Source organism: Coturnix japonica, unplaced genomic scaffold, assembly GCF_054131305.1.
Source record: "Coturnix japonica strain WE unplaced genomic scaffold, WE-NBRP24 Scf039, whole genome shotgun sequence".
NCBI lineage: Eukaryota > Metazoa > Chordata > Aves > Galliformes > Phasianidae > Coturnix > Coturnix japonica.
Genome location: NW_028188942.1, coordinates 3,362,415 through 3,387,691, shown reverse-complemented (window position 1 = coordinate 3,387,691; position 25,277 = coordinate 3,362,415). Strand labels below are relative to the sequence as shown.

At 45.6% G+C, this 25,277-nt stretch overlaps 2 protein-coding genes across 14 annotated transcripts; both read left to right on the top strand.

Moving 5' to 3' along the window:
* Positions 1 to 6,452: 6,452 nt before the first annotated feature.
* LOC146753269 (obscurin-like) lies at positions 6,453 to 10,610 on the top strand. Its single transcript, XM_085530827.1, has 4 exons — positions 6,453 to 6,731; positions 6,858 to 7,047; positions 9,857 to 9,963; positions 10,602 to 10,610. The coding sequence occupies exons 1-4, from the start codon at positions 6,624 to 6,626 to the stop codon at positions 10,608 to 10,610; spliced, it is 414 nt and encodes a 137-aa protein (XP_085386953.1). The 5' UTR covers positions 6,453 to 6,623.
* A 4,033-nt stretch (positions 10,611 to 14,643) lies between these two features.
* LOC146753268 (rho GTPase-activating protein 32-like) lies at positions 14,644 to 24,778 on the top strand. Of its 13 annotated transcripts, none has more exons than XM_085530902.1 (8): positions 14,644 to 15,144; positions 17,735 to 17,873; positions 18,383 to 18,778; positions 19,074 to 19,481; positions 20,725 to 21,207; positions 21,690 to 21,888; positions 22,575 to 22,720; positions 22,942 to 24,778. In XM_085530902.1, exons 5-8 carry the CDS (start codon positions 21,108 to 21,110, stop codon positions 23,397 to 23,399), a joined length of 903 nt encoding a protein of 300 aa, XP_085387028.1. In that variant the 5' UTR covers positions 14,644 to 15,144; positions 17,735 to 17,873; positions 18,383 to 18,778; positions 19,074 to 19,481; positions 20,725 to 21,107; the 3' UTR covers positions 23,400 to 24,778. The 13 variants fall into 13 exon arrangements, with proteins under 13 accessions (XP_085387028.1, XP_085387032.1, XP_085387027.1 ...); XM_085530906.1 differs by having other exon boundaries at positions 18,371 to 18,778; XM_085530901.1 differs by having other exon boundaries at positions 18,103 to 18,778.
* Positions 24,779 to 25,277: the final 499 nt, after the last annotated feature.

Below are 25,277 nucleotides of genomic sequence, written 5' to 3'. Positions count from 1 at the left end.
GTTCCCCTTTTGTTTTGGGACTGAGGTTTAGGTGGAACAAGTGACAGGTGGGAAGCTTAGTGTGGGAAGTGTGATGCTATCCCACCATCCCACACTGCCAGGAGCAGGTAGGAAATGAGTGCAGTTATTTCCAACGTGGGGGTGAACAGGGCAGTCAGTTCACCTCTCCAAAGAGGTTTTGTCTGACAGTGAGTGTGATCCTTCTGTATCAGGTACTTTGAAGGTGACGACGGCCACATTTGGTCAGTCCTTGTAGAAGCCATGTTTAGATTACACTTTGGTGGGGATGTGGACATGGGGGAATGGGTGGTTTCATTGACATGAGAGAACAGGCAGTGATGCTGTGAAACCAGATGGATGATGCTCAGCCTGGCCATGTGCCTCAGAGCTCTTTGCTCAAGGAAGCCAAGTGTAGTTGTGGGCTTGCTCTCAAGAGCACAGTTTGGTAGGGATGAGTTGGTGGCTGGACTAGATGACCTTAGTGGTCTTTTCCAGCCTTAGTGACTCTTTGGTTCTCTGCTTCAGGAAAAAGCTACTTGCTGACTTACACACGTGTCCAAGTCAAGGATGCATCAGAAATAAAATCTGTAGCAGAAAAGGCAGAATCTCGTGAATCTTGTGCCCATCTTACAGTTAAAGGTAATTATGCTTCTGATGATGATTTTGATTAAATTATGTTATAAACGAGCTAACATCCTTTGCTTTAATGTCAAGGAAGTTAAACACCACCAGGGCCTTTCACAGAAATAAAAACTCCTACCTACCTACCTTTCTGCCCACAAAACATCCAGCTTCTCTTTTGGAATTTACTTTTGCAAAGTAAGATGGATTATTTTCTTAGGAGGTTGATTTTCTACGTTTAGACTTCAGATTTGTGTTTGAACGTTGAGGGATAAAAAACATAGCTTGACCTTTTCTTCATTTTCTCTTGCTGTTTGAAAAGAACACAGGGTTTTGGTTTTTTTTTTAATATATACAATGTCAGGGTATATATATGATGTTAAGTGTGATAAAGAAAAGGGAGACATTTGAGTTAGCACACTACTCAAGAGTTCAGTCCCCAGCTTTGCCACTGTTACAATTATAAGGGCAAGAACTTCCTGGAAAATGAATTTCTCCTAAGTAGAGTCATTACATTTGAGCTACAGAGACCTTTACTAGGTGAAAACTTGTTGTTCAGAGCTAAGTTGCTGTATTTAACCAAAGTAATTATCAATGTCCGTGTTTCAATGAACCTCTTTTCCATTTCGTAATGCGAGGAGTTTGATATTGGGATGGGAAGGTCATGGTTTGATTTAGATGTTGGACTGGGAATCAGAAGATCTGGGCTCTCTTCAGGTTGTCAATCTTATTGTCTGACTTCTTAACAACATTCTTTTCTTTCTATTATTTTTTAATGATGTTTCAAGGCATTCTGAGCTGATAGGTGTAGTGTTCATGTGCAGTAATGCTGACGTGAGTAAGTGGGGTGATAATGTAAGGGTTTTTTACATTCCTTCTAAATCTCTGCTTTCTCTTGTTCCATCCTTCTTAAAGAGCAATCCATTAATCTAGTAAAGGAGCTGTGTGATGAGGATGTGACTGAGCCTGAAAAAGCCAAATTTGAATGCGAGATATCCATTCCTTCTGTGAAACCTCCCAAGTGGTATCTACGTGGGGAAGTCTTACAGGCTGGCAGAAACTTGATTATGCAGCAAGAAGGCACCATCCACCAGCTTGCCATAGTGATAACCACCACTGATATGACAAGCACCATTCAGTTCTCAATTGGCAAATCCAAATCCACAGCCAATCTGCTTGTCAGAGGTAACATATCCAGGCTTTGAAAACACTGCACTGTGCAAAGATCTGTTTGAATAGCTGTGATGTGCTTACTATTCAGATCTACAGAGCTGAGGTTTTGTCCTTGGCTATACCAAAGAAGTCAAATCAGGTGAAATTAATTGTATTTCTGAACTAGACAAGGTTAAGTTTGGTAGCACCTAAATTTGATGCAGTTTGTCATTGATTTCATCTGAAAGAAACTTGCAGGCTTTTTATCTGCTGTTGTCCCCAGCATAAGAGTCTCCATTCACACCCTAAAGTACTTGTTATATTTTCAACTCACTCTTATTTGAATAAAAGCCTCAACAATTGGGAGCAATTTAATAAGCACAGAACAAGAGCTGGACCTTGCATTTGGTAGATAATATACAGTATTACTTTATAGAAATGTAGTCAATGGCATTCCCTATAGACAATCGTTTGTTTTATCTTTAGAGTCGTTCAAAGAACCATTGTGAACATGACATTAATTGGAATGGAATACACGCAAGAGACTTTCCTCTTCTTCCAATTGTCCTCATCCTTTCTTCTCTTCCACCCCTGCTTTGCAGATTACCATATAGAAATCACCAGGAAGTTGGAGGACAAGACAGCTTTGGAACATCATTCTGTCATCCTGTCCTGTGACTTCAGGCCTTCTCCAAAGGTTGTGAAATGGTTCAAAGGCCACACACTCATCAAGCCCTCTGAGAAGTACAAGATCAAGAGGGATAAGCGTTCAGCAGAGCTCAAGATTCTGAAGCTGAAGCCCGATGATGCTGGTGTGTACAAGTGCAAGGAATTGCAGAGACTGAGGCCACGCTGACAGCTGAAGGTATGAGCAGGGGGGGTGGTCTCTTCCATGTCCTATTTCACCTCAGATTTCTCTTCTTGGGGTTGATTTCTGCCGTTCTCTCCTGCTAACTTTATAAATGTATAATCTTCACTGAGAAGATTACACAAAGATCATCTAGTCCAACCATTCTAACGCATCCCAGTATGATTTATAGTAACAGTGGTAACAGTTCACCTTGTTTCCCCACAGCCCGCAATGTAGAAGTAACCTGCAGGATGTAGAAATTGAAGAGAGCTCTGCTGTCTTCTCCTGTGAGCTGTCCCATGATGACGAGGACGTGGAATGGTTCCTGAATGGCAGCCTCCTTTACACCAACAATTACAATGACATCAAGAACGTTGGCAATTGCTGCACACTGACAATGAAGCAGGTTAAGCCTGAGGATGCTGGCACAGTGACAGTGAAGTCAGACAAGGTGTCAGAAAGCGCACCTGAAGGTGATAGGTGGGTCTGATCACAGCCCTCCTGGATGTAAGAGATGCTAAGGAGCTCCAGTTCATTCTATTGTGCAGCAGTCCTGCTTCTAAAGCTGACCTCTCTGGGGTGACAAGTCATCAGAGGCTTTCTTCCAGTGGAAGGTTCCATTGCAGCAGATATCAACGAAGGAGGATGGTTTTGGTGTCCTGCCAAAGCATTCCATTGCTTTTTATCATCATTTTATTTAGCACAAGGAGAGTTACAAGAGCAGTTTCTTTTACTGCTTCAGTAACATGCAGTGTCAATGCTGTTGTCTCCAAGGATTTATGACTGCAGGGAGAGATCATTCAGTGTGTGTTTTGCCTCTGGGATGACTAATGACCAGGCTATGAGCAACCTGATCTAGCTGTGAATGTCCCTTTTTATTGCAGGGGAGCTGGGCTAGATGGCCTTTAAGGGTCTCTTCCAATTCTAAGGGTACTGTGATTCTAATCTGCTCTCCCCAGCAATTAAGTTCTTTTACTCTATGCGCTCAGAGTTTGAAGGATTTCCTCTTTCTCCTTTCTTTTGCATTTGGTGGAAGTTTTTTCCCCAGTATAAACATCTGATGTGTGAAATAGAAGATAGATAAAAGGAGTCAATAAAGAGGAAAATCAAAAGTGTTCAGCATCTTATCCTCTTAATCCTGTGGCCTGCTGTATGAGCTGTGCTCCGTGTGAGGGCAATGCCAGCTCTCCAGCTTTAGAAGAGCTGCATCCCAATTACTTCATATGATATCAGTCCCACCCACCGGCAATGCAGGCTGTCCCTCCTGTTCCCTGTATTCTCCTACTGATTAGTTCAGAATTCCATAAAGTGCATTCAGTCAACACACATGAAACCGCTTTAGGTTCTATATTGGTGTTGTCAGTACTGGTAAAGATTTATTTATCCCTCTTTAAAAATCTGAAAGCAACTGGAAATGTCTCAACTACTGTATCACATTGTTCTGTTTTGCCCTTTTAATTGCAGAGAAGCCTGCTGTCTTCATGAAGTCCTTGGATGATGTTTTTGGTGAGGAGCGGGGTGTGATTAAATTGGAATGCGAAGTCTCTAAAGAGAAGGTCAAACCAGTGTGGAAGAAGGACGGTGTTCTGCTCACTTCTGGCAACAAGTATGAGCTGGTACAGTCTGGGAAGACCCTATATCCCCTTATCCATGACTTCGAGAAGTCAGATGCAGGTTTCTATACCTGTGATATTGGCACTGATGTTGCCAAATCAATGGTCGGCGTTCAGGTTAAGTACTGTGGAAAGTAAAGGAGTGCTGAAAGCACATTCAGTGTGGTCACTATGTCTTACACCTATTCCCCCGTGAGCCTTAATAGTTTCTACAATAGAAGTGTATTACTGCAATTTAGCGCAGTGATGTCTGGAAAATTCCCATTGCTTTTGATGTGAATGTATCTCATTTTGCCATGAAAATCACCAAACACATCAAGAATGTCCTGGAAATATTTCCTTTCTAAACATCCCTAAAATGGAGAAATGGTTTGAACACCAGTAGGGGTAGGATGGTAACAAATTAGCTAATAGAAACATTTAATTTCTTGTCGTAGGCAAAACCCTTTTTCTCACGCAGCATCCTAGAGTTGTCTGTAGCTCATTGAATCTTCATTGTGCTCCATGGACTGAGCTGCTCTAATTGTAGTTCTTCCAGAGCAAAGACAAGAGATTCATGTCTCTTTTTTTTTTATAGCTTTCTGGTAATTCTGAGTGGAGAATGTCTTAGAGAATACATCAGTAAGGAATGCAGCCATGTTCTGCAAATCCTGAGTTCAAACACCAGTACTGCTACTCACATTGGTCACGAATGCCTTTTCTCCATCTAAACCTCATACTAACCTATCTCTTATCTTCCAGAGCTGAATATTGGCATTAGCAAACGGCTGAAAACCACTGAAATCCAGGAGGGAGAAGATTGTACTTTTGAATGCATTTTGTCCCATGAAAGCATTGATGAGTTCAACTGGACACTGAATGGAAGCAGAGTGAAAAATGGTGGGCGATTTAAAGCTTCTAACATGAGTCGGAAATATACTCTCATTATCAAAAGTGTGACTCCTACTGACGCTGGGGAAGTCGTTTTTACTGCCCGTGGTCTAACCTCCAAAGCCTCTCTGTCTGTGAAAGGTAATGAGATGGGAGAGATTCTGGGGTCTGATTCCTTCAACTGTCTTCTGATAAGATTGTCGTGAGAGCTAACTCATAATATGGTTAAAGTGAATAGCAACCTTCTACTTAAACCTCGAAGCACTGAGAATTTCTCTTAAAAATAAGTAAAAGGACAAAACATTTTACACAAATGTGAGAACTACCCAAAGCACTGGGGTAGTGTTGGAAATGGGCATCTCACTCCAGCTTGTTCCATTAACAGTAAATCAGGAATGATCTGTTGAGGGAACTGTGGGAGCAAATATCCTCTAAGTATAAGCTGAAGGGATGGCCTTCACATCATCTAGCTGTACAACAAATTCCTATCTAGAGCATGTGCATCTGAGAGCATCATCCGAGGCTCCCAGTGTGATGAGTGGAGAGAAGAGAGAGGCAGTTTTCAGACATGGTTCATCATCCTCAATGGGGTAGATTTAAGAGAGAATAAATGCTGCCTGGAATTCTATTGTCTGTACTTTGCAGATTACTGCTGGCTGTAGGATGGCGTCTGTTGCAAGTGCCTCTCTAACTTATCTCCAGCATGTAGATGCATGTATTTTGAGAGAGGCATCCTACCCTAAGTGTATGTTACTCAAAAAGCAATGTTTTCTTCCAGGAAAACCTACTGAGGTTTCAAAACAGCTGGAGGATAAGACAGCAGCAGCAGGGCAGGACATCAGCCTGAGCTGTGAGCTGTCAAAACCGGATTTGAACATCAGGTGGTACAAGGATGGCAAAGCAATCAGAAAAAGCCAGAAGTACGACTTGCAGCAGGAGGGAACTGGGGCCATTCTGATCATCCATGACTCTACTGCCAAGGACAGTGGGGAGTACCCCTGTGAGACAGAGGACTCCATAACAAAAGCCAGGGTCACTGTGCAAGGTGAGTTGAAAAGCACACTGGGGATGGCATGTAGAGAAGTCGAGGTAAATATCTGCAGCCTGTGGGTGATGTTTTTCTCTTCTGTTTCCTTGAGCAGGATCAATTCTTAGTTTTCAGAAAATACGATGGATTAAAATCTTTTCCTTAAAATAATCTGGAAACCGAATGATTCTCCAGTGTGATGTGGATCTGGGCAGCCTGGTCTGGTGGTTGGTGGCCCCTTGACAGGGGGTTTAAAACTAGATACTCTTTGAGGTCCTTTCCTACTCAGGCCACACTATGATTCTGTGATCATTCTATGGTTCTATGATCTTGGTTGTTAGTGAGCCAAGAAAAGATGGCAATCTGAATTAGTCTATATTGAATATGTGTAATCAAAACTATATGCAGTTTATCAGATGAGATCCTACCAGCGCATGTATAATGGTATTGAACTTTCCAGATATCTACTGGAATTATCAAACCTATGTAAATGGGTGGACTCTGTGGACTTCTTAGATTCTTTGCATCTCTATGTGATGTTCTAGAAGTGAGGGCAAAGGAGATTCAGGACACCTCTGTATGCTTGAGACTTGTTCGGGTAACAAATCCCTTTGTCCCACACCCTCATCCCCCTCTTTTCCTTCCAGAAAAACCTAATTACTTTATCAAGGAACTTTCAGATCTGAAAACTGAAGAAAGTGGAACTACAATTTTTTCATTTCAGTGCGAGAAATGCTCATACACCGTCATATGGAGGAAAGGCATTGCTGAGCTCAGGCCTGGCAGGAAATACGAGATGGCACAGAAAGGACGAGACCTGCAGCTGAGCATAAGAAATCTGGAGAAAAGTGACAGTGACGTGTACACCTGTGACATTGGTGATGCCCAGTCCAGAGCCAAGCTGGTTGTACAAGGTATGTGTGAGAGCCATATGACTGCGCATCCTGTTTCTCCACTCCCAAGACATTATCCTGGTAGAATTTGTACATTTATGGCAGGTCTTTGGGGCTGCAGCTGTCTGGCCTGAATAGCGGTTCACAAGCCATGCACAGAGCGAGCTGCATGGAAAGGGAAAGAACTACCAACTAGAGCAGTGCCATTGAGAACTTTATGTATCATTTAAAAACCAAAAATGCTAATGTACGGTGAGGCTGGTGACCCAGAAATCAGTGTGAACTTTCTATCTCTGACCTTTCTAAGTTAAAAATAGTTCTCTAAAGTTCTAGGCAAAAATTCCCTGATGCAGCATTCTGGGTAGTTGTCACGGTTTAAACAAAAATTTACCTGTGTTCGTGACAGGGGGGCCACAGGCAAGCGAGGTGCTAGAAGGAGCTGAACCTCAGTCCCAGCTACTTCAGAAGCAGCCCGAACCCCCTCATACACGGCTAAGATCTCCTTCTCAGTTTAAGCATAGCGCTCCTCAGACCCTTTATATGCTCTGACTCCAAAATCCCAGGGGTCGGCCTTGGGTCTCTCCTGAAGCTCTTTGCCACAAACTCCAAGTGGGACCTTTTTCTCCAGCAGCAGTGTAGATTATGTTTTTCACATCCTGTCCCGTCCGTACTGGCCCCAAGGCCACGGCATGGGCTATCTCTTGTTTTATCTGCTCAAAAGCCTGCTGCTGCTTAGGACCCCATGAGAAATTATTCTTCTTCCACGTTACCTGATAGAGGGGGCTCACTATGTGGCTGTAGTTTGGGACATGCATTCTCCAAAAGCCCACTACTCCCAGGAAAGATTGGGTCTCTGTCTTGTTGGTGGGAGGAGACATAGCAGTGATTTTGTCAGTCACATCTGCTGGGATGTGTCGATGCCCATCTTGCCATTTTACACCTAAAAACTGGATTTCCTGGGCAGGCCCCTTCACCTTGCTGCGCTTAATGGGAAAACCAGCTTGCAAAAGAATTTGGATTATCTGTTTTCCTTTCTTGAAAACCTCTGCTGCTGTATGGCCCCACACGACAATGTCATCAATATACTGCAAGTGTTCGGGAGCATTACCCTGTTCCAAGACAGCTTGGATCAACCAATGGAAATGGTTGGGCTGTGCTTCCACCCTTGAGGTAAACAGTTCCAGGTATACTGAACAGCTCTCCAGGTAAAAGCAAACTGTGACCTACATTTTGCAGCCAATGGGATGGAAAAGTAGGCATTAGCAATGTCAATGATGGCAAACCACCTTGCTTCTTTTGACTCCAGTTCATACTGGAGTTCTATCATGTCTGGTACAGCAGCACTCAATGGAGGTGTGAATTCATTCAGGCCACGGTAATCCAGCGTCAGCCTCCATTCTCCATTGGCTTTACGCACTGGCCATATGGGGCTGTTAAAAGGCGAGTGAGTTTTGCTAATCAATCCCTGATTCTCTAATTGGCGAATTAGCTTGTGAATGAGGAGCAATGAGTCCCTATTGGTGCGGAACTGCTGTCTTGTACCACTTTGGTGGCAATTGGTACCACTTGGTCTTTTATCTGGAGCAACCCCACAGCAGAAGGATCATCTGACAGACCAGGTAAAGCTGACAGCTGCTTAACACAGTTTGTGTTAACAGCAGCTATCCCAAAGGCCCATCGATAGCCCTTGGGATCCTTAAAATATCTCATCCTAAGGTCATCAATACCCAAAATACATGGAGCCTCTGGACCAGTCACAGTAGGGTGTTTTTGCCAGTTTTTACCATTGAGGCTTATTTCGGCCTCCAACATAGTCAATTCTTGGGAACCCCCAGTCACTCCATGGATCTATATTGGTTGTGTCCCTTGGTGACTTGAGGGCATTAGGGTGCATTGTGCGCCAGTGTCCACCAAGGCTTTATATTTCTGTGGTTGAGATGTGCCAGGCCACCTAATCCACACAGCCCAGTATACTCTATTGTCCCTTTCCCCACCCAGGCTGTAGTCAGGGCCCCTCTATTGGTTACCTCGATGGCTTGCAGCAACTGGAACTTCCCCCCTTTTGGGGCATGTAGCCCTGTCTTTCATGTCTCATGTCCAGTTCCACATGTTGTTTGAAGCACCATCTTAGAGGCAGCCTTTATTTCTCCAGCCCACCACTCTCTTGTACCACGAGAGCTCTCCTGCTTCTCGCTGTGATGTGAGACCAAATGGAAGGCCCTGCAGAAGTCTGGGTAGGTGATGTCAGTTGCTGTTCCTTTCCCCAACTGGTGCTGGGAAAAGCAGGGAATGGGACTGGGAGACATCCCGGTGGTGGGATCCTGCCTAAGCAGAACTGAATGGCTGTTCTGATCCATGTATTTTAACCTGAGTGAATCTGAAACTAATGAGGGAGGTGAGGGACCTGTGGGAAGAAAATGTATGTGCCGCAGTTTGTGGTGCAAGGTGTTCTAGGAGCTGCTGGTAACACTGCCCAGAAGTCTTCCTTTTTTGACGGGGAGAGGATTAACAAGGTTATTTTAATGAATCTATTTCCTTTCTGTTCATCTTTCATACTACCTCTCAAAAAACTGTCTGTGGATTCTGTCATAGTTTTGTGCTGTTGCTGTCAATATTCTACATCATAACATCATGTGCAGTACGAATCATTAATTGAGGGTATAAATAGTGGAATCATGTACAAAGGAAAAAGGGTTAAAGAGAAAGTAAATTTATGTGTGGATTCTATGCATTCTCAAGTAGTTGTTCTTGCTAAAGAGAATTCGTGTGCACTCTGTGCTTTCATCTGCACAAAGGATCTTGTAATCATCTCTGTCTGTGTTTCTTTTAGACCCAGAGATGGAGCAGAGAGGAACACAGACTTGGGTGAATCTTCATTCAGGAGCAGGGACACGTCATGCTCATCTGAGGTGTCTGGCTGACAACAAGAGCAGAGAGGTAAGTTTCATAGGGTCGCGTGCCCATTTTATTTTTTTTTTCATTCATGATGCATAGAGGCGTTCCCCAGACAAAGTGAGCATTTCTCAACTGGACTTTCTAGAAATGAGCTAGGCAGTGAAAATGGGTTTGAAGCATTCCTAAGAGCCCCGCAAGAGAATGCTGAGAGTTAATCTGGCACCCTCCTTTGGAAACGTCCGTTGTCTGTCAGCTCTTCAGCTGTGCCCTAACACCTCCCATTGCGCTGCCACACCAGGATAGAATTCCAAGCCCACACTGAGTCCTGGAATGTTGTGGTGCCGTGTTGGAATCAGACGTGACCACGTGGTCTTGGCTCCCCGCCTTGTGGGGGGTCATGGTGGACCAGGCTGTTGGCCGTTGGTGATGTCATAAGCGGCTGGAATGAGGGGAGGAGCGGTGCGTTCTGTGTTCCTTTGTGGGTGAGCTAGTGGTCGGAGTGGTTGCTTGATTTGTTGTTCTTGTGCGTTTAGTGTCGTTAGTGCCGTTAGTTAGTGTTGGCAGTTGGCGGTGTTGGCAGTTGGCGGTGTTGGCAGTTGGCGGTGTTGGCAGTTGGCGGTGTTGGCAGTTGGCGCCTTTATTGCCTTTTTCTTCTCACCGTCGTGCGCAGCACCTTGTAGGTAAGCTGAGCTGGCGTGGGATGGATGGGTGGGCAATGAGGTGTTGAGAACTGCTGGCTGTCGGAGCTCACAGCACCGTATTGCTTACTCTTGACCATCAGACATAATTTTCCCCTGGTACACACGTTCCAAAGGGGGTATCAGTAAAGTTGGCACCTGTCCCGTGCTTCTTCCATTGTCTTTGCTCAGTAGTGGAAGCATTGTAAAGTTGCTGGGCGGACAGGCATCACGTAGCCTGAGACTCAGCATGTCTTGCAGCAAGTGGATGGGACGGTTGTGCTGTGTGTGTTATTCCATGGATGTCTTAGCCCTGCTCACTGACCTGCTCTTTCTCTCTCCTCTCCTCACCCTCCGCCCACTGCCTCGGTGCAGCTTTTGCTCTCATTTCATCCGAGCAAAGCGACAACTGCTGCAGATAGCTTGAGGTGATCTCACTGCCAGGTACGTGCCATGATTTGTCCCCCCACATGGTTTTGCCACATGGTATGTGAATGTAGTTCTGAAGAAGTCTGTCCATACTGTGCTGTGTGAATAGAGAAAACAGAAGTGTGTTTCTGCTCTGTTCCAGCTCTTCACACTTGCTGTTATGGGTGCTGCGTGCAGTGAGATCAGCCGTGAGCCTGAGGTGGCGGCGACGGAGGTACAGTATGAAGCTCTGGCCGGTCTTTGTTCCCTGTGTTGAACCATTAGAAGGAGCTGCAGATGTACTCTCCTGCAGGAAAGAATGGGCCAAAAAGGGCCTGGCCAGCTGTCTGCGCCAGTGCCATTGCTGATGAGTCTGGGTAGAGAGAGATGCATCTTTGCATGGCCTGGCAATGCACACCAGGAAGGGAAATAACTGTGATGAGACGTGCAGCTCCTTCTGAAGTGCTCCTGATAAGGATAGAGCGCATTTGCTGCAGCTTTCTCTGCAGATGTGCTCCTCACCTTGAAATCCTCCTGATTTGTCCTCATCTCCTGACCACGGCCTGTGCTCTGTTTTGCAGGCTGATAACATGCGGAAGCCGCAGCTGGTGCGTGCTATGTCATCTTTAAACGTACCAGCGATTGCAGCAGCCCACGTTATTAGGAGCCATGTCGCCCAGGGGCCGGATGAGCTCTCTCTGGAGGTAAGCAGTTCCAGGCGTTCCTTGTTGTTGTGCACAGAGAGTAGTATAGAGTGTGAACGCCTCGGGAATACTCTCATATTTTGTGTCGTAGAAGAAGGCTTTTGTTTTAGCTGTGCTGAAGCTGGGATTGATGTTTCAATCTTTTGCAGGTTGGAGACATCGTGTGCATTGTTGATATGCCACCAAAGGAGATGAGCCCCTGGTGGAGAGGCAAGCGTGGCTTTGAGGTAGGCACACATTTTTGACTAGAGAGCACAGCTTCAGTAGTGTCTAGAATCTCCGGTTGGAGCTGCTCTGCCTGCACAGGATGGCTTCTGGATGCAAACAGTTGCCCTGTGTCGGTGTCAGAGGACCTTCCCTTTGGCTCTGGGCTTGGGCTAATGCCCACCTGTCTTTTTGTTCTTATTACAGGTTGGTTTTTTCCCTGGTGAGTGCGTGGAACTCATCAGGGGAAAACTGCCCGAGTCCATCCTACATTCATTGCCAAAGCCAGGTGCGTATTTTACATTTGACAATGCGGGTTAGTAAAATGGGGTCTGAAGGTGGCTTTCAGGGGGTTCATTAATGCCCGAGTTGAGCAAGCTTAGAAAGAGAACTGCATTAAGCTCCTTGGGCACCTCCAGGGATGGGGAAAATCCGTTCTTGTGTGTCCTTGTTGGGAACATGCTTTCTGTTGTTACGTGTTCTGTTGAATGCGTTGCACTTGGCCTCGTCCAACCGAGCCAAGCCTGAAATGAACTTGTTTCTTTGTTTTGTTGCACAGAGCCAAAGAAACGGGGCAAGTTCATCTCCTGCCTTCGTTCCCTGTTGAAGGCCCGCCCCAGGAGAGCGAAGCAGCCGGAGCCTCCAACATTCTCGGGATCCATGTCCCTGCTTGACATCGTTGAGAGGTATTTAGCCAACAGGACTTGAGGGCTGAGCTGTAGGAATGGAAGCATCCTCTGCTGTTTGAAACGAGCGCTTTTCTAAGCTGTGTTTCAGCAGAAACCAGGCATTGCCCGGAACAGGCAACTATTGGCAAGGGTTCGGTGCAGCTCTTCCCTCACCCTGCACCACGACTGACAGCATGCTCTGTTTTCTCTGCAGAATGAGTTCTCCCAGTAAGAGGGCAGAGTCAGCAGCTTGCAGTTGGCGTTCCTGCTTCTGCCTGGGCAAACCTTCCCCTGTGGCCAAACGCCAACTGCAGAGCAGTGCCAGGGAGCCCTCTGAAGCTGAAGTCTTGGTCCTGGCAGGTAAGCATGCAAATCCAGCTTTCAAAACACTGCTTGTCAGCAACACAGGTAGAATTCATGCTTTCAGTGGGCTTGTACATCCTTCTGGCATTCAAGCCTGTGCCTGACATCTTCAGTTGACCCCTGTCTTTCCCAAATGAGTCTCTTGTCAACACAAGAGCTGGACCTGCACGAGGATCACTTTCAAGGCAGTGACACTGTTGCTAGAAGCCTATTTGCTTCTGCCCACCATCACTGCATAGCCAAATGTCAAGAACCTGTTTCATGATTCATCTTGTGAAACTTTGACACTAACTGCTGTGCATCTACTCCTTCCTTTGTGACCCGAGCCTTTGTATATCTCCAAGACACCGGGCATGTTACGATGCAGCTTCCTGTGATTCCATCAATGAAGAACTGTTACTAAGCACAGGATGCTGCAGTTCAGATGAAAGCCTTCCGTATAACATCAGTTATAAAGAGAAGAATGCCATCATCGTTGAAGCTCTCGTTCATCCCATACCTGCTGAAGCTGCTGACCTGAGCCTGCCAGACTCCTCAGGCACCAGCCTGAACCGAGTGCCTTTCGAGGACAGCCCAGCCCAAGCACAGCACGAGTGCCCCGACAGCAGCACAACCATGCAGGCTCAGGTCAGCATTACAGAGGAGAAGCCAAACATCTTGGAGGGGGAGGTAGAATCAGGCCAAGAGTCCCAGGCTCTGGGCAACAGCACGACTTCTGAGACACTCTCGTCAGACAACAGAGAATGAGTCCCATCTTTCCTCCAGACCTCACACCCCCTCCTTTTTCCTATTGAATAAAGGCACGCTCGTGCTCAATCAACGCCTTGACTGAATTCTGAGTTTTCATTCGCAGAGATTGGGATGAGTACAAGAAACAGCAAGACAGCTCAGCTTGCAACGCTCTGGCTGTGGGGTGCGTGCAGGGACACTGTAACCATACAGGGAAAGGCTTCCACTGCTTCCTCAAGCTGTAGACCAGCCCTGCTACTGCTCTGTGGCACAAAGCCCTGAGGGATGTTCCATATTGTTAACCTAAGTGAAGCCAGCTTCATGCACTGTGTTTTGTTGTTGCTGGGTGAGAGGGGGATGCACGTTGGTGAGAAGATGAGCATTGCTGGATCTGCCACGAGTGTCCCTTCTGCCTCTAAGAATATGTCCTAAGTAGGATGTGAACACTGCTGGCACTTCCTCATTGCACGTGCTTGGAGGATCTTCAGTTCTTGCACATTCAGGATGTCTGTCAGTGACTACGAGGAAATTCTCAAGTACTAGGAATTCCATGAAACAGTTGGAACGGGTAAGTGTCATCTTTGTACAGAAACAGCACGCCTAACAGTCTGTCTCACCACTCTAGAATTAATCTGAGAATAGATTAACAGCTCTTGTCAGTTCTCTAAGTCAGGTTTCATTTGTATAAATTTGAAATTCGTTTTTTAAACCAGTTGGAAATTGTAATATTATATTAGAGAAGAATTCACACTCAACTTTAAGCATCTGTGTTTTGATTTGTAGGTGGTTTTGCCAAGGTAAAACTCGGGCGGCATCTTCTTACTGGTGAAAAAGTTGCACTAAAAATCATGGAGAAAGTTACTGTAGGGGTAAGCCAAAAGGCATTTAAATATGAGAATATCTTCTGTTGGAGTTGTGGAGTTCTCAAGAACACGGGGGCAGGTGGGATGGTACATACGAATGCAGCCTACTGGTCCCATTGCCTTTTGAAAGATGCTGTAGAGCTGGAAAAAGTTTAACAGAGCACCACAAATCTTCTTCCTCGTTGTTCAGAGGGCAGTATTCTCTGGCTGTAAAATGGAGGAAGTTATTACGTTATTACATTACATTACATTATTGTTACATTATTACAGCAACTTTACCAAAATACCAATGAAAATGCTGAATGTTTTACTTTTCATTTTTCACAGCTCTGTTTCAGAATTTCTATGGGAGTGATGTCAGTCATTGCTGAGTTGATGTTGAATTGTGTACTGTCCCGTATGTGCTTGTTATGTTTCACAGCAGTCAGATGTGGTACCTGGTATGTCACAGTAGTTAGCAATCTCATCGCTTGCTTTTATGGTCTCTTAAGGATGACTTGCCTCATGCTAAAACAGAAATTGATGCCATGAAGAACTGAAGTCATCAACATGTTTGCCCATTGGATCACGTAAGAGAGACACCAAAGAAATATTTATAGTCATAGAGGTAAGAAATAGTTTCTGCTTTCTGTGCTGTCATTGTTACTTACCTTTCTCTGATACTCTCTAAATGCATTTTCAGATAACCTTATCTTACAGGGAAGCTGTTTGATTGCATTGTTTCTAAGGACCACCTTTTGGAAGAGGAAGCTCCAGTCTTTTTTTGACATATTGTTTCAGCAATTGCTTATGTTCACAGTCAGGGTTATGCCTAGAGACCTCAAACCAGTGAGCCTGAACTGTAGTCAGTCTTCCATAAATAATAATGAATGTGTTTTTATTTTTCTGTTGGGAGAGAAAGTTACAGTACTCCACTCCATTCCAGTGGATTGCAGGAGAGAACTTAAGGCGGGAGAAGTAACACAAAGTAGAACTAATGGGTTGATTGAATTGATAGAATTATTTACTGAGATAAAGGATAATAGTTATGATGAATGCAAAAGCAATTGCTCACCACCTACCAATCAGTGTCCAGTTAGCCTCCTAGTAGTGGAAGAGATTGACATGAAGTTATACCCCCTTCAAAACTCCTTCCACAATATGTCATATAGTATGGAATATCCTTTGGCCAGTTTAAGTCAGCTGTCCTAGTTCTGTTCCTTCTCACTTCCTTGGGCTCTCAGCTGAGATTGACTGTGGCTCTGTACAACGCTGCCTGGCAGCAACTGTAAGCATCACTGCGCTATCTCCATTGTTTCTCTAGAATGAAAACGTAGTATTAAATCAGACACTGAAGAAAATAATTCAGTTCCAGCTGAAACTCAGAGAATAACTTGTGCTTAGGATTCTTTCCCTACAGGAAATGTTAGATAATTATTGCTATTTGGTACTGTGTTGTGTAGCTGAGCTGGATTTTGTTATCCTTGAAGAAGTATCTTCCTCTGAAAGGGGAGTAAAACATGATGCTCCTAATGAGCGGAGCAGAGACACAGATCTGATCTGAGTGTTGGTTTCCCATTTTTGTGATGCTCTTTGCTGCAGTTTGTATCTAGAGAGAAGCCCTTGTGGTGTCAGTCTGTTGTGTAACCTGCTCTAGTTTTGTGCCTCAAGGAAGAGTGATCCTTTAAACAAATGGTGGCTGTACAGAGGGTATGGGGTGAGATGCATTCCTCTGGCCCCATCCAATGGATTTTCTGTCACTGAAGACTTGAAGCACAGGTTAGGTACTGGAAGGCTTGAATATTTCCTCACCAATAGGTTAGAGCTTGGCATTTTGTAAGCTGCTGGTATCTCTCAGTAAAGCAAATCATTACAGCACGAGCATTTTCCTAGGCATCTTATGAAATCCCTCTATCTAAGGCTACTGGAAGGCACTCTGAACAAAGATCATTCTCCCCAGCTTCTCTTCTCTGAGTGGGAGCTTCAGCCCCCTGCACAGGCTGGAGGTCATCCCCAGAACTTGCTTCAGGTTGTTATCCTTCCTGGCCAAAAACCAGATACAGTATTGTAGATGTGGTCCAGTGAGTGTTGAAGCAGGAATGACTTGTCATGGTCTGGTTGTGCTGCTTTTTAATGCAGCTGATGATCTTGTACTTCTTTTCTGTCAGAGCACACTGCTGGCTTGCATTCAGCCTGTGGTCTCTCACCACTTGTCCTCCTAGTTCCATACAGTTCGGTCTGTTCATTAAAATGTTTCAGTAAGTTGGGCTGGTCCTACGAAGTAGTATGACTGCAGTAAGCAGTGTACATGGTGCGCTGTGAGTACTGCACACATTCCTCTTGGCAGCTTGTGGAACAGACATTGTGCATTGTTTGGATTGTGTAAGCATTCCTGTTGGTCTCTTGTGATGCTTACCTTCTTAGAGCACCTTTCCATGTTTGGCTCTACATATTTTGGTACCTTACTTGTTCTGTTTGGCTTAGCAGGGAAGGTCTTCTTCTGAAGCATCCTCAGTCTTGGTCTGGGCAGCATACTTAGAAATGACATGGACGTTACATGAGTGGGTGATCAAAGGGGGAAAGATCTCACCTTTCTGATCTGTTTCCTTTTAGAAGACAGTCCTGGAGAGGATTTGCTTTCCTTGTTTCCTGGAGACTTGGATTCTTAGATGGTTTTGACTGCAGCTATTTCTGATGTTAATTCCTTTTTCTGTACTTTAGTAGCAAAGTGCACGTGGAGTGCTTTGGAATTGTCTGAAGTTGCCAGGTTGCTTGTGATCACATATGTAACGTGGAGTTATGTGTGGTGCCAGTGATAATTCAGTGTGATGAACTTGAAGGCTTTCAGTAGAATTGCAGCCCTAATAGAAACAATGACTTGAACTCTGGAATTCTGTGTAAAATCATTAGCTAGCTTGTGGTCCGGGTCTTCAAACCAAAGGCTATGAGGTGCTGCTCTTGTTGACACAGGCTGTGAAAGATGACTTGAGCTCTAAGAGTAATTTCCCTTCTGCTCTTGATATGAACGTCAAATCCAAAATTACAGTATTAAGAACATAATATAAAAGTTTTTGCTGCTGGCTTGTGGACCTGCATTAGCTCTTAGCCATAGTTTGGAACTTGCAAAGCAATCTTATTTAGATTTTAGTGATGAAATCTTCTGATGAAATCTTTCTTTTAATTCTGCAAAAGAATCTCAATGGCACATTTCTTTTCAGTCTGAAAAGGCTCTGACATAATGAAGATGTGCCAGACTGCAGCCATGTGCCAGATGTGTTTGGATCCATGGAATTTTCTGATGTAGCTTCAGTGTTTGAAGAATCTCCGCTTGATCTAAATACTCAGAGAACAAAGCAGGTGTGTAAAGATGTAGTGCTAGTTTCTTACAGAAAAAATATAGCACTTAATCCAGAAATTTACTTCTCATTGTATATAGTGCTTACTCCATACTTCAGTATCTAGTAAACCTTGACCGAAGTAAGATACAGATTGAGCAAAGTATGTTAAGCATAAATTTTGGTGCCTTCTACCTGTAGGCCATGGTTCATTTTACAAGAACCCTAACTCCAGTGTTTGGTTTGCACAGAAATAGCAAGCAAGGGAACAAGTAAAGGAGTCAGTGAGGATTTTAAAACGCAATGGAAAGTGATAAGGCACAGTTGATAAGATTTTGGAGTTAGGTTGGATGTACACAGAGCTTTAAAGAGGAAGAATCTTCAGGAATAGTCAGCATGGATTGACCAAGGGCAAATTGTACTTGACCCACCATTGCTAGGTGAGCTTCTGCTTTAAAGCATCAAGCTGCATAAAGAAGGCAGTTTTAAAAGCAAGCTTACCAATTCGTTTTTAACCAGTGATTTTTTCAGGAAGGAAAGCTTATAGATGCTGTTTGCTAATGGAAGATGGAGAGAGGAAAAGCAAGAGAAAGGCATGATGTGTGCATAGCCACCACATCCCATCTGCAGCGTTCTCCCCCTCTGCAAACGAGGAGCAGCTCATCAAGCTTGGCCTGGGCCATGGAAAGGGAGCATGCTAACATCTGGGCCAACCCAAACGAGTTAGTTCTGCAGGTTGGTTGTTTTCTGCTGTTTGTCTCACGTCCTGTTGCTCAGCGGTAGATTTGTTCATGTTCAGTGCCAACAGGAAACACCCAACAGGTGGGGTTTGCGGAGAAAGAGGTCCTGCAGGTCTTGTGTGACACCCATGGAACCGTAGCGAGGCTGCATGTGTGTAAAACACCAGGAATCAACAGAGGTGTGAAGGTGAGCTGTGGGCTGCAGTACCACAGGAAGGGATGTGTGTGCTCTGGGTTTGGATGCTTCTGTGTGTTTTAAGTGACTGAGATACCACTGCTCAGTCTGTTTGAGTGTATAGAAGAAGTGTAACATCCATTCTGATGGAGTATTGTGAACGGAGCCCTGTGGGTTTGAGACCTGTCTTTAAGCTTGTGGGCATCATCCAGGAGTTGGGGATGGGGCAAGGGAAGTTGGGGTGAGGGATGAAGCGTAGGAACAGAAACTTCTTTGGTCCATATTAACTCCTCCCTTTTTTGATTAGGAATCGATGTGGGTTTCTTTTATAAAGAAACAGACTCATTGTGAAGCCTGTGAATGAATTGATTCACGCCTGCTGATTGGTGCTGTTCTCTACAAGGAGCTTCAGTGGAAATGGACACTTCTGGTCCACTGTCTGGCCCCCTCCTATGTGCTCAGATCAGCCAAGTTGTCAAGGCCTGGCTCTTGGTTGGTGAGTTGTGCCAAGGTCAGAGAGTTGGATTTTCTGGGCTTTGAGACACGTCTTCAAGATGCACATTGTGTTATTTCTGATGTGTTGACCTGTTGAGGTCCAGCCCCAAATGAGGATTCAAGTACTACCACAGCAGGAATGGTTTAGATTGGAACTGGAATGCAGAAGGTTGGAGTCAGCAGGAGCAGGGAATCGATCATCCCCCTGTACTTGGCACTGGTGAGTCCTCACCTTGAGTTCTGTGTTCAGTTCTTGGCCCCTCACTGCAAGAAGGACACCGAAATCCTGGGATATGTCCAAAGAAGAACACTGAAGGTGTGAGGTGTCTAGAGCACAAGTCTTTTAGCAAGCACTATCTTAGAGGCAGCCTTGATTTCTCCAGCTCCAAGCTTTGTGCCACAAGAGCTCTCCTGCTTCTAACTGTGATGTGAGACCGTATGGAAGGCTCTGCAGAAGTCCTTCCTTTTCTTGACTGTATTTTGTGTGGCTTTGGGCTTGTTTTCATCTTCCTCAAAGCCCTCTGCCCAATTCTGTGTCCTTCTCTGCAGCCATGAATTCAATATGGAGCAGGTTCCTGAGCTCAGCGTCCAAGACATTCACAGCGTGAGCTCCCTGTGTAAGATGTATTTCAGGGAGCTCCTGAACCCTCTGCTGACCGAGCAGCTGTATGCCAGGATCTCTATAAGCTCAGGGCAATGTCTTGGAAATGACACGTACCAGTTCCCTGGCCATCCTGGTTAGTGGTTGTAGCAGTGCCCCAGCTCTGAGGTCTTCTTTCTGTTAGCCCCATGAGTCACGTCTTTGCCACATCCTGCCTCTCACTGATGGCACTTGTGGTGGTGCCAGGAGGTGCTTATTTAAGCTATTCACAATGGTTGTGAGAATTCCTTTTCCTTTGCTGTTCTCCTGCTATTGGTAGAATGGGGTTAATAGCAAAGTGGACTTGGAGACGAATGCCTGCTGCGAGGAGCTGCACTGTGCAATCAGGCTGTAAAGCTGCCCAGTGCTTGCACCGCTTGGCCTTGATGGCACGGGCTGTGTGTATAATCAGGAGGGGTGTTAACTCTTTGAAAGGGCCGATAATATCAGTTCAAGAGGAAATGGTTTTATGTTGAAAGAGGGAAGATTAACATTGGATGTTAGGGGAAAGTTCTTTACTAGGAGAGTGCTGAGGTCCTGGAACAGGCTGCCCAGGGACGTTGTGGATCCCCCATCCGTAGAGGTGTCCAAGGCCAGGTTAGATGTGGCCCTGGACAGCCTGGTCTAGTAAATGTGGAAGATAGGTGGCCCTGCCAGGCAGGGGGAGTGGAGCTTCATTATCCTTGAGGTCCCTTCCAACCCGGGTCATTCTGTGTTTCTGTGTTCCCCAGATGCCTCTTGGAAGGCATCAAGTCTGCCTCAGTGCTGACCACCAGTGCACTGTCCCCATGGGACTTAATAAGACACTTGGTGTCTCTGGCAGGGATCTGCTCGGTGATAAACATGCATGCTAAGAACTTAGCGATAGTGTGGGCTCCAAACCTCTTAAGGTAAACTTCTTCTTCCATTTCAACACGATGCTTAGTTCTGCTGTCCCCCAACCCAGGTGCACAATTTCTAGATGACAGTTTCTACTCACTTGTTTAGCTGGGACTGCTGTGTCTCTGATCATCCAGGAGAATTAGTGGCATCACATCAGTGGCATCGCTGTTTGCCCACTGCGGAAGTCTCCAGAGCCCAGCTTGACAGTTTTTGGCTACAGAAATTCAGACTTGGGGAAGTGACCTCGGGGAAATGACTTGTAAGATCTGCCTTTTCTTCAGATCCCAGCAGAGCCAAGCTTCCTGCGCATGAAAAGCTGCTTGCATGGAGCTGCAGATACAGTCAGCTGTTGTGGAATTACTCATCAGCCACACAGATGTCATCTTCTGCTCCAAATCCACACCAGCCATGGGAGAGGGAGTAGGTGAGCATCTTCCTCCATTAGCTTGATCTTGATCTGACAGCTTCATCCAATCCAGGGCTTCTCCAAGACCTTTGAAAATTCTATTACTGTTGAGGAGACAGCAGGCTTCTGGGCTTAGATTAGAATATGGTGCCCCATTCCTGGATCCTTAGTGTGTCCAAACACAAACCTTACATGGAGAAAACCATCACTGCTGTTAAGATTTTTTGCAAGCAGTTGAAGCTTGATTGAAATGTGGCAGCAAAGCTTTCTGAAATCCCAGACCCCTAGTTTTTCTAGGATTTTTGTTTGCCTGTTTTTGATACAGTGAGCTGCTCTTAATTGTGGCTGTGTCCTTTGCCACGAGCATACCTCTGAGCACACGGTTATTTTGAGCTCCTCTTCTTCCAGTGTCTCGGATAAGCAAGTCTGAGAGAAATGCAGAACTGGGATGGCTGTGCTGCTGCTTCCTCCTCCATCTCACCTGTGGTTTTCCCTTGCAGGGCACAGTTCTCTGCCTGGGCCCAAGTCTGTGTGGGTGTCTCCATCCACAAAGCTGCTCACACTGCAGGAGGCACAGGCTGAGAGGAGAGGCCAGAGCAGCTCTCCTGTTGCAACACGGAGCAGCAAGATACAAGTGGAGGAAGGGCCTGCAGCTGTACTGAGGAACTTCAACGCAATCATTGGTTTTCCATCTGAAAGGTAAAGAAAGAGGAATTCCCTTTCCAGCCCCTATCATCATTGTTCAGGTGATTTCTATTGGTTTATTTTTTGTCCATTATATCTCCAAGCACTCAACTAAAAAACAGTTGCACTATGGGCTCAGTTCAGCCACACAAGGTGCCTTTCCTTCCTGGTTGGGCAGGCAGTCACAAGATGCAGAAAGCCACGCTGGTGTCTATCCTGGCCTGTGCTGCCTGTACCTGGAAACACTGGGGTTTTCCAGATTTCAGGGCCACGCACCTGAAACCAATTGCGCTTCTCCTGTAAGCAGAGCTGTTGGTCGGACTTACTGGCACTAGAAATTAAAGATGGCAGTGAGCTGAGGCCAAGGAGGTGTTAACGTAAGAGTCAGAGATGCTTTTGAGCTTCCCTTATGGCTGCACCATTTTCTCAGAAAGCAGTTACGCCTGCCAGCTCCTGTCCTGCTGCTGAGCCTTTGCTCACATGCTCCGCATCTTGCTTGACACGGTTGAGAGGAATGTAGCCAGCAGGACTTGAGGGCTGAGCTGTAGGAATGGAAGCATCCTCTGCTGTTTGAAACAGAGCGCGTTTCTAAGCTGTGTTTCAGCAGTAAGCAGGCAGTGCCAGGAGTAGGGAACTGCTGGCAAGGGCTCGGTGCAGCTCTTCCCTCACCCTGCACCACGACTGCTCTGTTTTCTCTGCAGACCATGTTCTCCCGGCAAGAGGAAGGAATCACCTGCTGGCAGTTGGTGTTCCTGTTTCTGCCTGCGCAAACGATCCCATATGGCCAAACACCAATTGCAGAGCAGTGCCAGGGAGCCTTCCAAAGCAGAACGCGTGGTCCTGGCAGGTAAGGGTGCAAATCCAGCTTTCAAAGCACTGCTTGTCAGCAACATGGGTAGAATTCATGCTTTCAGTGGGCTTGTACCTCCTTCTGGCGTTCAAGCCCATACCTGACATCTTCAGCTGACCCCTGTTTTCCCAAAGGATGAAAAAGGCTTTCTCTGAAGCCTTTGCCTCCATGGGCAGAGGAAGTTGGATGCTAACCCCTGTGTATCCACTCCTTCCTAGGTGAATCGAGCTCTTGTGAACCCAGAAGAGCCAGGTCAAGTGCTGATTGCTCAGAGAGTGCTTCCATCAACAGAGACCTCATGGGAAGCACAAGTTGCTGCAATTCAAATGAGAGCCTCCCGTGTGCCAGCAGCGACGGAGAGCAGGAGGTCATTGTTCAGGCACTCATTTCTCCCAGCTCTGCTGAAGGGGCTGATCTGAGCCTGCCAGAAAACACAGTCACCAGCCTGGACTGTGGCCTGGTGCCTTTGCAGAGCAGCCCAGACCAAACACAACCCGAGTGCCCCAACAGCGGCACCTCCAAGCAGGACGAAGTCACTGTCACTGAGGAGCAGCCGAGCCTCTTGGAGGGGGACTTGGAGTCAGGCCTCCAGTCCCAGGCACCCGGCAGCAGCACGAGCTCCGAGCCACTCTCTCCTCAACAGCAAAGGATGAGTCCTGTCTTTCCAAGTGACTAAAGGCACGCTCATGCTCAGTCAACGGGATGGGGTGTTGGAAGAAGAAATGCTTAGAAGAGAAAATTTCCAGTGTTCATTTTAAAATATGGCATTTTTAAAAAGAGAAGAAGATAGAATAAGCAGATGTTGACAGATTAAGGGCACCTCATCAAATTTTGGGAAAGTCCATCTTGAGGAAACTTGGATAAGAGCAGAAAATAACTGTTTATGGATATACCCAATCACTAAAAATACCACCCTGAGTGCCAGCTCATGGCCCCAGACCCTTTTCTTCATTTCAAGAGCTGTCATCACAGAGGGCATCTTCCTGAGCTGGAGACCCTGAAGTAAAAGAATCCTTGGTCCTCAGTTAGTCCATGTAACTGATTTGCCTCGGAGCTGTGAACGTCACGGTGCACTGCTGAAAAACTGGCAGAGTTCCCCTGGAAACCCTGATTTGAATTCAGCAAAGTTCATCAAATCCAACAAGATTCAGAGGAAATGTTACAGGAACAACGAGTTGATATTTTCTCTGAAACTTCCTGGTAGGAGCACTAGAAATGTGGGCAGAAGTCTTTGTGGCATATGTAGGCCTCTTTTAAGAGATCAACATCACCTTTTGCAAAACAGAAAGATGTGGTGATTCATTCACATGAATACTGTGTCTGAACTCCACTTGTACCTGCCAAAGATCCTGCTACCTTCTCAGCTCAGTGAAGATTTGGCCTGCTGTCTGCCCTGAACTATGGTATGGTCTTACCAGATTTTCCGAGTGAAATAACACATGACCAAACACTGCTCCTACTTCAGAATATATCCTGAGTTCATCCCACCTAATACAGACAGAATCATCTTATGCTCTGTTATTAGAGTATGAGAGATGGTTTGCATTGTTGACTAAACATACTTTTAGCACCATAGAACCATAGAATATCCCAGTTTGGAAGGAACCCAAAAAGATCATCAAGTACAACTCCTGGATCCACACAGGACTACCCAAAAATCAGACCCTGTGTCTGAGAGCACTGTCCAAAATACTTCCTGAAATCTGGCAAGCTCAGTGCTGTGACTACTTAATCTGGGGCGGCTGTTCCAGGGCCTAATCACCCTAAATCTTACTTCACTGATTCCTGAGAATTTCTTGGATGACCACGTTCCTATGTCATATGTATCCAGGTTAGATTGCATGAACCAAGCAGATCAATGTGATCTCATCCTCAACAATTTTGCATAAACCTAAAAGCACTGAGTTTTGTAAATGGGAAAGAAACACAAAGCAGACGCAGTTCTTATTCAAACTATAAAATGTCTAGGTGTTTCATGGGAAAAATAAATTTATATTGAACATATTTATATGTAAATTTTATTGTACAATAGAAATAAAAGAACATTAAAAACAATGAGAAACGTGCTGTTGTTTTATTCGTCTTCACAATGATGATGAAGAAAATTAAGTACAGAAGGATTTGGCCCAATATTCACTGACTTGTGTTGTCCCAGATTAGACTTCTCTAAGTGTAAACTCAGAGACCGAAACTACTGTCTTGATGTTCAGATGTCTTTGCCCAAACCAGTGGGGTTGCTCAGGTGTGTATAGGTCTGTGGGTATGTGTGCAAGGACGAGCATGCACATATATGTGTGTGCACAGGGGTGTGCAGAGTGTTGGAGCTGCACAAGGACATTGTGGTACCGGTGTGTGCGTGCACTTTGGGAGTGAAAGGAACGGGTTACACATGTGTGTCTAATGTCTGGACTGTGGCAGCAAAGAGGCTGCAGTGTTGTTCTCTGTAGGAAGAGGCCAGTAGTTGCCCCATGTCAGACAGAACCAGTTCAAGTGCTGGCCAAAGCTGAGTCAAGGAGTGATGCTGCTGGCACTTCTGTGATAACTTTGTTAAGGA

Excerpts from the sequence above, each read along its gene's own strand:
- LOC146753269 (XM_085530827.1), top strand. The coding sequence starts at position 6,624 with ATGGGTGGACTCTGTGGACTTCTTAGATTCTTTGCATCTCTATGTGAT. Across the intron at positions 6,732-6,857 it reads TATGCTTGAGACTTGTTCGG|TGCGAGAAATGCTCATACAC; the intron begins GTAACAAATCCC and ends TTTTCATTTCAG. Across the intron at positions 7,048-9,856 it reads AGCCAAGCTGGTTGTACAAG|ACCCAGAGATGGAGCAGAGA; the intron begins GTATGTGTGAGA and ends TGTTTCTTTTAG.
- LOC146753268 (XM_085530902.1), top strand. The coding sequence starts at position 21,108 with ATGGAGCTGCAGATACAGTCAGCTGTTGTGGAATTACTCATCAGCCAC. Across the intron at positions 21,889-22,574 it reads ATTGGTTTTCCATCTGAAAG|ACCATGTTCTCCCGGCAAGA; the intron begins GTAAAGAAAGAG and ends TTTTCTCTGCAG. Across the intron at positions 22,721-22,941 it reads AGAACGCGTGGTCCTGGCAG|GTGAATCGAGCTCTTGTGAA; the intron begins GTAAGGGTGCAA and ends ACTCCTTCCTAG.